This window comes from Phodopus roborovskii, unplaced genomic scaffold, assembly GCF_943737965.1.
Source record: "Phodopus roborovskii unplaced genomic scaffold, PHOROB, whole genome shotgun sequence".
Classification (NCBI taxonomy): Eukaryota; Metazoa; Chordata; class Mammalia; order Rodentia; family Cricetidae; genus Phodopus; species Phodopus roborovskii.
This window is the reverse complement of record NW_026126433.1, coordinates 41,888,924-41,903,063: the sequence shown is the minus strand read 5'-3', so window position 1 is coordinate 41,903,063 and position 14,140 is coordinate 41,888,924. Positions and strand designations below refer to the sequence as shown.

At 48.3% G+C, this 14,140-nt stretch overlaps 1 protein-coding gene across 1 annotated transcript; it reads right to left on the bottom strand.

Annotated features, from left to right (window-relative positions):
• Positions 1 to 5,587: 5,587 nt before the first annotated feature.
• Positions 5,588 to 14,076, bottom strand: Adamts4 (ADAM metallopeptidase with thrombospondin type 1 motif 4). The gene is made up of 9 exons (XM_051186242.1): positions 12,894 to 14,076; positions 11,489 to 11,812; positions 11,178 to 11,310; positions 10,479 to 10,649; positions 8,656 to 8,942; positions 8,366 to 8,552; positions 7,949 to 8,124; positions 6,933 to 7,108; positions 5,588 to 6,476 (listed from the first exon to the last, which is right to left on the bottom strand). The coding sequence occupies exons 1-9, from the start codon at positions 13,560 to 13,562 to the stop codon at positions 6,050 to 6,052; spliced, it is 2,550 nt and encodes an 849-aa protein (XP_051042199.1). The 5' UTR covers positions 13,563 to 14,076; the 3' UTR covers positions 5,588 to 6,049.
• Between the last annotated feature and the right edge of the window lie 64 nt (positions 14,077 to 14,140).

Sequence of the window (14,140 nt, the reverse complement as noted above, 5' to 3'; positions counted from 1 at the left end):
GCATGGATGGCCACTATGCCTGTGTCTTCTTACATAGTTAAGCTGTCCTCAAATTCCTGGCAAGTCTTCTGCCTCAACTTCCTAAGTGCAAGAATTACAGTAATGTACCACCACACCCAGCAGGATATTTAAAAAAGACTCATTTATTTTATTCATGTGAGTGCTCTATCCGCTTGTACACCTTTATGCCAGAAGAGGGCATCAGATCTCATTAGAGATAGTTGTGAGCCTCCACGAGGTTGCTCAGAAAGAGCAGCCAATGCTCATAACCACTGAGCCATCCCTGCAGTGCCCCCCTTTCCCAAGCAGGATTTTTACCTTATTCTTGAGACTCATGTTCCTCCTCTTTCTCTTCCTTTTTTATCCTTCTTCCCCTCCGTCTCTTGTGCATATTTGTATGTATACTATCAAGAGAATCCACCTAACATGTTTCTGTGTGTGTGTGTGTGTGTGTGTGTGTGTGTGTGTGTGTGTGAGAGAGAGAGAGAGAGAGAGAGAGAGAGAGAGAGCTCATGGGACCTTTTTGTTAATTGAAGACTATAATGGATGCTTAGATATATTTCTACCCCTCCTCTCCTTCCCAAGTCTAATTAAGTACTCTGAGCCTGTCCCCATATAAGGTCCTGTCTAGGGATGTTGTTGAGTATTGTTGCTCCCCCACCTCCTCTGACTCCCCTCTTTCCAAGCATATTTAGAGCTGGTGGTTTCCTCCAGCTGTCAGCTGGTTACTCTTGCTGCCAAAGATTTTGGCTTCCCCCCAGCAACAGTCAATGGGGAAGGCATTCAATTGGCTCAGAAGCATCATTCTCTTAGCCAATAAAATGTTAATGCTTAGGAACCATTTCCTTGCCCCTTTCTCCCTGACAAGCTGTGACCAATAAGATACTGCTTTGCCACTGTCAATCTAGTATTTTAGAGAAAGAAAAAAAAAATACTGTATCAAGAGGAAAGAAGTGGAGCTAAAGTTCATGTAGAAAAAATAAATACCCATTCCACAGCACTCTCCAGAAACCCTGGCTCTCCCACCACCACCACAAAAATAGTGATTGAACAAAAGCCCAGATTTCCTCTGCTCTAACCACAAAAGCTTGAATGTCAGGGCCAGGCCGGAGGGTTTTGAAGAAATTGGTCCAACTCGTGTATTGCCTCAGTCTCCTTCCCAGCTCAGATGAGTCCTTGTGTATAGCATTTGCCATCTCATGAACTCCACTTGAACTTCTTGTAGGGAATACACCCCTTGTCAGTTACCGCCTCTTCTTTCTCAAGTCCCTTACTGGTCCCTTTTTTATCTTTACAGATAGATACTTATACAATTTCAGAGCCTCTGTTTTCCCCTCTTTCTACTCCTACTTCTTCCTTTTTAAAGATTTATTTATTATATATGTTATGTTCTGCCTGCATGCATGCCTACACACCAGAAGAGGGTGCCAGATCTCATTATATATAGTTGTGAGCTACTGTGTGTTGGCTGGGAATTGAACTCAGGACCTCTGGAAGAGCAGCCAGTGTGCTTAACTGTTGAGTCATCTCTCCAGCCCCTCTGCTACTTTTTACTTTTATTTATTTATTTTTTAATTTTTTTTTTTTTTTTTTTTGAGACAGGCTTTCTCTGTATTGCTTTAAAGCCTGTCCTGGAACTTGCTTTGGAGACCAGGCTGGCCTTGAACTCACAGAGATCCGCCTGCCTCTGTCTCCCAAATGTTGGGATTAAAGGCATGAGCCACCAGTGCCTGGCTCTCTACTACTTTTTTACCATAATACCATAGCATAGTTCAAACCTACAAAGGGAATACTTAGACTGGGGAGTTTAAGCTCATCTTGACCCATACATGAAGAGGTATATTCCCTCATCTCCCTTTTTAGCAAGAGCTTGTTGGACTCAACTTCAGAATAGGTATTATGTGAAGATTAAATTCTGACCCTGGAGGGGTAGAATATAGAAGATCATGGGTTGACTGACATTGAGGGCTGGGATACTCATTGTTTTGAAGGGAGAGCTCTTTCTGACCCCCTTTCACTATACAAATCCACCTACTCAAATCACAGTAGTAGTTTTTAAATTCAATAATTTTAAATTTTATTCATTGGTCTATTTTTATTTTATGGATATCACTGTTTTGTCTGCATATATGTCTATGAACCACATGCATGCCTTGTACCCACAGAGAACATATTGTGGGATATTTTGATTGTACTCTGACACTCCTGAGATTGCCCAATAAAATAATTCCTGAATGGGGGGGGGTAGGGCCAGCAGCTGTGGAGAAGCCAGGAATTTGAATAGAGGAGATGCGCAGAAAGAAAGGACTGGGACTGGAGTGTGAGCTCTCTTGGTTCTGGGACAAGGGAAGAGACATTTCTTGCAGTGTCTCCTGCAAAAAAGCAAGATCAGCTAGTTGCTACTCAGCCTTTCTGAGATAGTAGGTTTTTACCCCAGCCTTTGACTCCTGAGTCTTATTGATAAATAGAACGATAGAAACTTAATTTAAACCTGCATATCACAGCTGTGGCAGAACTGGAGCTGAAGATTGGAAGCCCTACCAGGCTGCAGCCCGAGTGGCCAATAGGTGATTGATTGAGGGGCCCTGGGGCCCCAGACAATAATTAAAATATCAGTAGATTCATGTGCAGCTACTAAGATGACAGAAAAACATCAGGATTAGAAGAAAATATTGGATTCCATGGAACTGGAGTTGTAAATTGTTGTGAGCTGCCATATGGGTGCTGGGACTCAAACTCAGTTTCTGTGGAAGAGGAGCTGGTGATCGTAACCGCTGAGCCATCTCTCTAGCCTTGAATACATTTTTGGAAAAAAATTACATTTCCCTTCCCTTCCTCCCTCTGTCCCTCCCTCTGTCCCTCCCTCCAGGGTTTCTCTGTGTAGCCCTGTTTGTCCTGAAACTCTTTGCATAGACCAGGCCAGCCTTGAACTCATCTATCCACCTGTCTCTGCCTCCTGAGTGCTGTGATTAAAGGCATGCACCACCACCGCCTGGCCCTCTTCCTCTTTTGAGACCAAGTGCCATGTAGCCAGACTGGCCTCAAATTTACTATGCAGCAGAGGCTGGCCTTGAAGTCCTGATCCTGCTGTTTCTACCTTCCAAGGAGAAAATTTCTTTGTCTCAGCCTAGTGAGCAAAGTGGTTTTTAAAAACAACTTATATGCAAGTGCCATACAAAGTAAATTGCCAAGAACCCTAAGGAAATGTGAAAAGGGCTCTCATAATGACCTACCTTCCATAGCCCAAGCAAGGCTCCTTCCTGAGCCCTCATGCTGCCCTCCAGGTCAATCTCTGCAAAGTCCATTTTGCCCTTATCTTATAGTTCCATTGTTTCCCTTTGTGCACATGCAATGCACAACCTCCTCCTCAGGATGCAATATGACATGGTCATATATCATTTGTGTTTTTATTTCACCTTTACTTGAACAGAGCTCTGCTTGTATTGTGAGTTCATAGTACTAAGTTCCATAAACATAAGGTCAAAATTTACCAGCTAGATAAAACAACTGAAGATCACTTTACGTTCATCCTACTCTCCTGTCCCTACCTCCTCCTGCCTGGTTGGTAGGAGGACCACAAGACCCACCAGAGAACAAGAACAGCAGTGGGAACCATGTTTGCTCGATTGAGGAGAGTAGCCAGCCCTTCCCCCACTGCTGCAGAGTGAGCAGCAGGTACCATACTGGGTGGTGTAAAGAACAGGGCACTGTGTAAAGCTCTGCCTCATACAGAACCTGATCAGCAAAGTCTAGCTCCATAGCAGGCTTTTTTTTGGACCACTAGCCTCCAAATCATGACATGACATGGAGACTTATTACGAATTATGAATGCTCAGCCTTAGCTTAGGCTAGTTTTTAGGTAGGTTTTTAAAACTTAAATGAACCCATTTCCATTAATCTGTGTGCTTCCCTGAGGCTCGTTTACCTCACATTTCTTCCATTCCTGACTGGCTGGGCCTCTAGCTGGCTGGCTCCTTTTCTAACTGCCTGCCAGCCCCTCCTATCCTTCCTTTACCTAGCTATTGACCATTTAGCTTTTTATTAGGCTCATGAGGTGCCATAGGCAGGCACGGTAGAATAGCAACACATCTTTTTATAGTTAAACAAATGCAGCACATCTTTACATAGTTAAACTACTATTCCACAACATAGCTCCACTGAATATAGCACAACCTCTGTGGCTGCCTCTCTGCTTCAGAGCCCCTGTCTTGCATCTCAAGTCACAGCTGGCAGTTCCCACTGAAGGTGGTATGGCAGAGAAGATGCCTCACATCAGGGTCTTCTTTACCTACAGCTCCTTCCCACTTCAGCATTCACCCCTTCCCCAACTCCTAGCAGTTCTATATTTGCCTCTTAACATTCAAAACTCTCCACCACACCTTTGCCCACCCATGTCCCATCTATAACACACCTGCCTAGGTTATTCCTCAAGGAGATCCGTTTCAACACAGTGCTGCTCCTCATATTCTGCTGCCACTGAACAGATGGCTCTACACTTTTTTTTTCTTTTCTTTCTTTCTTTCTTTTTTTTTTTTTTTTCTTTGCTGTTTATTGCTTACCAGACCACATCCTGTTCCTCTCATTGAATTCCATTCTAACCTCACATCTTCCAAGAAGTCTGTTGGGTCTACATTGATTGATTCTGGAGTCACTGGAGTCAGTCATCACAAAGGTCACCTCTCATGTTACAACAGCCTTTACTGTTTGAAAATCCTTGAGCACAGAGCAATGCTGTGGGAACGGTTACTATTGGCCCCATTCCACATACTTGTAATCAAAGGTTATGTATCAGCGATTTGCCCAACATCACCCAGGGAATAAGATGCTGAGTCCTAGCTCAAGTTCAGATCGATCAGCTCCTGGAGTGCCAGGATGCTACTGCAACATCCCTTTTCTCAACCATTACTATTGTAACCACTCTAGTTGCATCCCAGCTCTTGTTTGTGTTGAGGAAGTTGGTTTTTTGTTTTGTTTGTTTTGGTATCTTCATGTTCTTACTGGCTATACTTGCAAAGTGTTTATTGTGTCTGCTCCAGGTGATTATGTGCCTACAGACATGATGGACAGGATGGCCTTTCCTGACAGTCTCTTAAATAGAGCGAGTACTGCCAACCAAAGGATCTGGGCCTGGGCATAAAGATAGGCATAAGTGACATGGACCCTTGTCAACTTTAAGTGCATTGCAGACCCTCCAGGGAGGGTGCCTGTGGACAGGGCAGTGATGACAGTAACAACAGTTGCCATTTGTTGAGCACCTATTGAGTATGAGGCATTATGCTAGTTCTTTATTTACATTATTTAACCCTTACAACAGATTTCTAAGGGAAGTATTATTACTGGCAAACAAACAAAAAAACAAAAAACAAAAAAAACAAAAAACAAAAAAACAAATGCTCAAAGATGTGGGGCCAAGGTGCAACCCACATTTGTCTGACCCCAAAAGGAGTGTATAAATAGCAGATCTCAATATGTACATTTAAAAATATGATAATCCCATACTCCCTGAAGGCCAATCCTACCCTTGGCTCTCCCTTTCCCAGCCCGCCCCCCCCAAAAAAAAATAAGGGAGAGGAAAGCAGGAGTACCTCATACATAAACACACACACACACACACACACACACCACTTGTATTTGTCATCACCACCCTGGATTTCATAGGTAGGGTGGGGCTATAAGGGGTGAGTTTCCCAAAGACCCTAGTCCCCTTCCCTGGTGCTAAATAAAAGTGAATAAATACTAAATAAATACAACTGGGATCCAGGACCCATCCTGTCTTCCCCTCTCCCTCCTGTGACCTGCAGGGCAGAGGGGACAGTTTAGATAGGGGACTGTCTCCTAGCCCCTTTCCATTCACCTACAAATCACTGCCTCCCAGGGCAGGAAACCAGGGCAGGGCCAGCCTGCAATTCAGGGCAGAGAGACAGGGCGGGTCTTACCCTACAGCACTTCCCTACTGTGTTTTAACGTGAGGCGGCTGCAGAAGCCCCCTCATTCTCCCAGATGAGTCCGAGGCCCCGGCACCCCCAACAGGGCAACCGGGACTGTGAGGTTATTTCCTGCCTGCCCAGGGACGCTTCCGAATGATCTCCAGAATCTGTGCCCGGCGGTGCAGCCAGTCTTGGGGAGGAGGGCGTCGTGTTGAAGGGACTGGCCGAGGAACGAAGAAGCTGTACCGTAGACGTGCATTCTGTGGGTTGCCAGCCACCAGGACTTGCAGCGTCAAGGGCTGGGCCAGCGGGCCATGTCCAGACAGTGTCTCTGAAGCTGCTGTGGCTCCGCTATAGCGCAAGCTGACTGCCCCAGGAAGTACCACATCTGTGGGGGAGGGTATCAGTGTGTATTCACCATTGAGGGCGTAGGAACCATCTGGGAGCTTTAAGGCTAGGTAGATGCTCCTGGGGCCTGAACCCCCTTGCTGTCGTACAAGGATATGGGTGGCCCCCGCAGGGATAGTAATCACATCGCTGTATCCATATCTGTGAGGAAAAAGTAGATGAAGAACTCAGCATCTCCTGAATCCCTTCAGCTTGCCCTACTGTGTTTGTCTGAGTGTGTGTATGTGTATGAGGGGTTGCCTCTTCAGGCTTCTATGAGGTATGTGTCCACCTGAGAACAGAGCTACTAGCAAGTGTGCCTTCACTCTTATCTTTGGACACGTCCTACTGCTGCTTCTGTCTTTCCAGTCCTGGCCTCCTTGGAGCCTGTCCAATTCCTACTCACAGCTCATAGGTCACCACCCAGGAAGCCTTCCCAGATGCTTTCAAAGGCTCTCACCGCATCCCGTGTCCTCTCTGTTCAATGTGTGGAGCACAGCATTGTAACTGTCTACTGGTCTATCTTCCACTTGACTACAGAAAGGGTTGTGTCACCAGGCAAGCATTTAGCCTTGATGCAACCAGGAAAACAGAGTGGGAAAGGGATGGTGAGAGCACCTGAATTTCTTGAAGGAGCCTGACTGCTTGCTGCAGGTAGAACCATTCCCGCCGCAAACCATGCATTTGTCAAACTTCTTTTTGGAGCCAATGATCCGGTCACAGCCAGCATGGATACAGCGCCCCTGGACACAGACTGAGGAGCTATCTGGGGAACAGGGAGTTCCATCTGCCACCTGAGGAGTAGAGGAGGGACATGGTTTAAGTCAGCAGGGGTTTGTAAGGTAAACATCCCGAAAGTGCTACCAGGAAAAAAAAAAAAAAGTGGGTAAGGAGGGGGATGTAGACTGATCCTTGGCCTGTATGGCACTATAATGATAATAGTGATACAATCATTTTTCCAGCATTGACTATGAATCAGGTTATGTGCAAGATGTTTTATAAACATAATCCTAGGGCCCACAATTACCACATGAGATTTCTAAGGGCGAATTTCTAAGGTTTACCAAGATCACAAACTGAGAAGGCAAGGGTTTTTAGTCCCAGCAACAAACTCTAAGCTTAATGGTACAGCTTCCAGATGGACACTAGAGGGCAACAAACCTGTAGGAATTTTCTGTAGACAACCCGGGAAGGGAGGGAATCTAAAACTGGTAGGGCTTGTTTTTGCCTTGAACGGGCCACTCTGTCAGCAATTTCAGGGATTGAGGGACTGGCTGCCCAAGAGTCAGTATTTTGACAGAGGACTCCATGAAAAGGAGTCAAGGGTGTCCCCCGAAGGCCACACACATGCTTCCTTTCTCACCAAATGTGATGTAAAAAGGATGGAGAGAGAGGGAAGGACTCAGAGACACAAGTTGCAGCGGCTTCACCAGCCACGTATCCAGAATCAGGCGTTTGTTTTCCTAATGCTGGACGCCCATGGACGGACAGACTGAGTAAATCTGTAGGTTGACATGGCCATGTGAACGCCAGCAGTGGTCTGGTGGAACTTTTTTTTTTTTTTTTTTTTTTAGATTAGAAATCACTGGGAAGTGTGTAAACCCTGACTAGGCCTGAGGGCTTCCAGTCCTCACCCGTGGCTCCAGTACATAGTAGTAACCCAGTGCCCGGGCCTGGCAGGTGAGTTTACACTGGTCTCGAGGGGCTACACCTGTGTATCGTGGGACCCAGTCCATGGGCCCTGGAAAGCTCTTGAAGAGGTCAGTCCTGTGGTTGTAGGCAGCGCACTGCTCCTCACGGAAGGTGAGAGCTGTAGGGATAAATTGGACAGACTGAGCCTTTCTCTCCTCACATTATCCCGTGCCCTTCAAATAGCCCCTCAGAACTTTAGCCAGAATGGCATCTCTCTCCCTCACAGATTGCCAGGGACAGTTCTGGAAAGATAAAGAAACTTCCCCCATCAATAGAGTCAGCAAGCACCTTAGGTCCACACTCAATGGGCAGTGCTTGTCTACCGTCCCTTCCCAGGCTCCCATCTTCCCAGCCCTCACCTGAACCACTTGGGCAGTTCTCAGTATTGCAGGAGCGGAAGCGGGTGCGGCGACCCTCGCAGTACTTGCCGCCGTTCCGGGGTACCGGCCTTGTGCAGTCCCGGGAAGAGAACTGGACACCACCCCCACAGGTCCTAGAGCAGTCACCCCATGGTCCCCAGGAACCCCAGCCTCCAGCCTGTGGAATCTGCAGGGGCACAGAACGGAACTGGGATAAGCACACTCTCTCCTAGGTTTCGAGCCATTCTTCCTGCAGGCCTTTTAACCCAAGCCATGCCCTGAGGGCTCACATTGAATTCCTTGAGCTGGTCCACGTGAAGACAGCGGCCGCCCATGCAGGCCTGTGTGGATCCGCAGGGAGTACCATCAGCCCAGGGTGAATGCTTAGTCTGGCACATAGCATGGCCATTGAGGTGGCCAGAGCACCAGAGGGCAGCACAGGGTGGTGGCAGCTGTGGACAATGGTGTGAGTCAGGCCCAAAGGTCAGTTGGCACTGGCGGTCGGCATCATAGTCCTTGCCAGGAAAAGTCACTGGCAGATTCAGGGGAGCCTCTGGTTTGTCTAAGAGACAGTGCCCTGAAAGGGGGTTAAGGTACAAAGTTAGCAAGGGCTTGAAGTGGGCACTAAGGATTACCAGCTGAAAGCCTGGACTCTAGTGTCTAAGGGACCCCCGCTATACTGCTATACTATGTTAGATGTTTATCATGGGATCTGACTGGCAAATCCCCGATCCACACTCTCTCACTTACTAATCACAGTTCTGTGAGGTTCTGGCTATTAGTATATCTAATTTATCTATTAGCTAAGTACAGGCATAGAGAAATGAAGTAAGTTAAGCCACATGTCTGAGTGTAACAAAGAGCTCAGTCAGCATAGGGGGCAGAAGCACTTCCACCTGACCTTACAGTAGAACATTATGATTTCTAGTATTTGGACTTTTCAAACTTTTTTTTTCTTATCGTATTCACTTAATTTATCTCAGGGGAATGTCGTCTGCACATGCCACAGCACATGTATAGAGGTCAGAGGACAACTTTGCAGAGGTCTTCAGGTCATCAGGCTTGGCAAGTACCTTAACCTGCTAAGCAATCTTGCTGGCTCTATTTGGAGCCTTGGGGACAGAGTTTCACTCTACAGCATTAGATAGCCTGGAACTCACTAGTACATAGCCCAAGTCATGTGGCAATCCTTCTGCCTTAGTTTCCACAATATTAGGGTTGTAGGCATAAGTTACTACTATACTTTTTTTCTTTTTTCTTTTTAGTAGATGTGGTCTCTATATAGTCCTGGCTGTCCTGGGATTCACAGTCCTCAAACTCACAGAGATCCACCTGCTTCTGAGTACTGGAATTAATGGCATCTACTAACATGCCCATCTGTAGAATTCTCGAGAATGCTTCTAGCCAGCAACTTTGGGAAGCTGGAAAGACAGCTGCATAGCTAAGAGCACTTAGAGAGGTCTGGGGTTCAGTTCCCAGCACCTGCATCAAGTGACTCACAAAACCCCTCTAGTTCCAGGGGTCCATCATCCTTTCCCAGGCCTCCAGAGGCACCAGTAAGCATGTATACATACACATTAAAAAAATCAAAAGACAAACAAAAGAAACCCACTTTGTCTGGAGAAAGTTATTCTGCTGTCTTGTATACTTTCTCAAAAGACAATGTAATTACATGGTTTATAGCCAATCCATTTCAACTCTGAACAGTTCTAGCTCTTAAAAGGTCAATTAGTTTGTTTGGTTTTGGTTTTTGTTTTTTTTCAAGACAGGGTTTTTCTGTGTAGCCCTGGATGTCTTGGACCTTGCTCTATAGTTCGGGCTCATCGATAACTCAAGAGACCCCCTCCTGCCTCTCCTCCCAAGTGCTGGGATTAAAGGTGTGTACTAGTACTGCCTGGCTATGAAGGTCAATTCTAATTGTATGAAGCCAACATTTGCCTCCCTTACCTGTGCTATTTGTTTTCATAGGAAGTGGGAACCACACCAAAGACAGCATTTCTCACCCCATCACACAGCAGAGGCAGAACACATGGAGCAAGCAGTCAGTGGGGCCCCATGAAGAACGTTCCAGAAATAAGAGTACAGTGGGAGAGGGCAGGTGTCACCTGCTTACCATAGCCATTGTCCAAGAAGTCAGTGATGAAGCGAGCACTGCACGGGGACCAAGGTTCCTCAGGATCCACATGAGCCATAACAGGAGCCATGACATGTCGAGAGGAGCCCCCATGCCCATTGAGATTAACACATGGCTTGGAGTTATCATGGAGCATGTTGAACACATGGCCTGTAAGAGAAGAGGTCCTGCTAGTGTCCAAGCATTCCATTCTGTATCTTCAGGGTGGGGGTTGGGGAGTCCACCATAAACGTGCCTGCAGCTGTTGATGACTAGATCTGCTTCCCCTCCCCCGTCTCAAATCCCATTATAGTTCTCAGAAGGTCCCATATGTAGCCCTCATTACTCTGTCTTCTCCTCTCCAAAGGCAAGGCCCCTTCTGCTTGATTTCCATTGTAGCTAACATTCCCAATCCTCAAGCCCCATTCCCTCACTCTCTCTGCTTCCAGACATGCATATTCATGCAACATGCATATAGTTCAAATTAGTTCCCATCAGCTACTTTATTCAATAGAATAATCTGTGTTTCTATGCACCTAAAACAGAGAAGGATATTGACCTTGGACCTAGGCCTGGGGACGAGGAGGAGAACACCTTGATACACCCATTTGTACTCTAGTGAGCCCCTTATCTCCCCATAGCATCCTCAGGATCCCTCCCATCCACTTCAGGTGCCACATGACACCAGGATTACCTTACCCAGTTCATGAGCAGCAGTAAAGGCTGACTGGAGTCCATCATCCTCCACAATAGCACAACTCCGAGCTGGATCACACACTGTGCCCACGTCAGCCATACCCAGAGTGTCACAAGTAGAGACCCCACACAGGTCCTGAGGGGAAGGAGCACAGAAGATGCTTGGGGCTGGTACCCAGATTAGTGAGGACCTAGATGCCGAGTACCCAGCACGGTCAGGGCCCAGATAGCCACGCCATGGCCATGTGATTGAGACCAGGCACATGTTTGTGTATCAGCGGTGTCATTGCATGTGGTGCTGACTGGGGCCTTACCTGACGGGTGAACAGAATGGCTGTGTCAAAGTGGTTAGGATCTGTGTCCTCGGGGGTGTTGAGACCCTGCTGCCAGGTGCAGAAGCTGCGTAGGGTCTGGGCGGCACTTGGCCCCACTTGGGGCCCTTCCTGGCCTGACCCCAGGATCACTAGCCGAGTCACCACCAAGCTGACAGGGTTTCGGATGCTTGGATGCTTAAAGGCCTTGGCTGCTGCTGCCATAACTGTCAACAGGTAGCGTTTTAACCCTGTCCCATGAAATGCTGCCATCTTGTCATCTGCCACCACCAGTGTCTCCACGAATCTACTCAGAGAAGCAAAGCGCTGAAGAGGGGGGAAAAATGAGAGGAAGGTGCTGAAATTACTTCTCAGATACACATGGATCCCTTCTCCTCTCCCTCTCTTTCTGGGTCTAGAACTCAGCAGAGTCAGCTGGCCCTTACATACCCCACAGGATTCCTGAAGTGACTGGTTTGGACCCTCCCCCTAGCCCCAAATCCCAGGGCTTTTGTGGTAATGTTGAAGAATCAGCTGTTGTTCTGAAAGAGGAGAAGGCTTGCCACGTTGCAGAGCTGAGTGGGCCCCAGAGGTGAAAAGCAGCTGGGACTGCTTCAGGGAGGGGCACTAGGGTCTCTGAGTGTGGCAGGGGTTGTGGGAGCTGAGCTAGAGGGCTGGGCTGCGACAACAAGGACGTGTCTACCCTGTGTGGTTGGAGGAACAATTCAGTCAGCAGCTAGGGCCACAGCCAGATCTCGGCGTGGCGGGTGTGGAAGGAGCGTCTGGTCTGGATTAAAGCTAGAGAAGGGGTGGGAGAGAAAAAGGGGGAGACCCAGGAGTGGGAGGGAGGAAAGGATGGCGCCTCAGGCAGCCTCTCAGTCAGCCCACAGTGTGGGAAGAGGATTGACCCAGAGGTATGGGATGCCTCTCCTCGCCTGCCTACTCCTGTCCTAGTTTGCAGTATGCCAGAACAATTTTAAAGGCAATGTCAAAAGCCAAAAAACCCCAACCCCTCAGGCCTCAAACTTCACTCCTCTCTATGGGGGTGGGGGTAAAAATCACTGGGGCAGAGAAAAAAGCCTAGGCCAACAGGCTGTTAGGAGAGCTTTACTGCTGGGAACTGTGTCAGCAGGAGACTCCATGGCCAGGAAGGGGCGGGGTAGGGAGGGGGAGAGGTCATTCCAGCCTAGGGAATCTGACTTATCTCGGGGAATCCTCAGAGCAAATGGCTAAGGCAGGGAGAAGCCAACACTTTGCAAAGTAAGGGTAGTGGAGACAGGAAAGGTAGAGAAGAGAAAAGTTGAAAAGTTGGGAGCGGGAGTGGGAGGAGAGAGAGAGGGTGAATAGGGGTCAGTAGGACAGACATGGTAAGAGGGTGACACAGCACAAAAACTCCACGGCTGCCTACCTTGGTTCTTCGGGGAATGGGATTGGGGCTCCCAGAAGGAGCCTTGACGTTGCACATTGGTCCTTGGCTGCTGGCAGGACTCTTCCGGCGTAGGATATGAGCCCCTGGTCCCCCAGCAGAGTTAAGGGCGCCTCCCTCCAGAGGCTGGAGGTGGAGTTCAGCGCCCTGGTACTGCAACACCCCTAGTAGGGCTCCCCCGTCCCAGTGCAGAGATGCCACCGACTCCGGATCTCCATTGATGGTGCCGGTCAGGTAGGTACCTGGCTCTGCCCCACCTAACATCTCAGGTGTCTGGCCCAAGTACTGCACTGTGAGTCCCTCTACCTGCACCCCAGGGTCCTGCTCTAGCTCTAGTAGTAGCACCTCCCCAAAGGCTGGCAAGCGGTACAGCAGCCTGGCAGGGGTACCTGAGCCGGGCAAGAAGCTGCTATTGAGCTTCTCTGGAAACACGATTTCCTCCTCCCGGGGGAGGGCGCTGGCTGACCAGGCTAAGGGCAGGAGGGAGGCCAGAATCAGGAGCAGCCACCACTCCAGACCAGAGAAAGGCACAGTATGAAGCTGCAAACAGAGTTGGACTCTTCGCAGCCAGTGCCCAGTCAAGCCCCTCCCGGGATGCAAGCCCATCTGGGACATGGTACTGGTGCTGCAGCTGGGATGGATTGAGGCCATCTGAGGCACCAAATCCTCCACACCCTAATTGTGGAAAGCTCTTCGTTAAAGCTGGAGAGACTCAGACTTGTGCCAAAATCTGAGGCGAAGTTTTGAGAGGGGCTAGGGATGTTCAGTGAAGATGAAGAAAAGTGCCTAGGGACCTCTGTCCTCCAAAACGTCCTTTTCTGCCCTTCTCTCCTGGGTCTTTGTCTCTCCCTGTCTGGGTCTTCCTCAGCTCCTGTGGCTTCTCCCTCTCCTCAGCTCTCTGGCTTTGCCTCAGTTCCTGCTCTGTCTTTGCCTCCTTCAGCTGTCTCTCTGTCTCTGTCTCTCTCCTCGACAGTCTCTTTCCTTTCTGTGTATCAGTGGGTCCCCCGGGTTCTCCCCAGCCTCTCCCCGCCAGCTCTTTTAAGCATCCAGAACCTCCCTCTGTGTGTGATTGGCTGATCTGTAAGCCACTCAGCCAGAAGCTCGGGCAGTGGGACTCAGATGGATGGATGGATCACTGCTTCCCAACGACCTTAGGCCTTTTTTTCCTTCCTTCCTTTTTTTTTTTTTTTTTTTTTTTTTTTTTTTCTTTCCTTTAAAAAAAAAAAAAA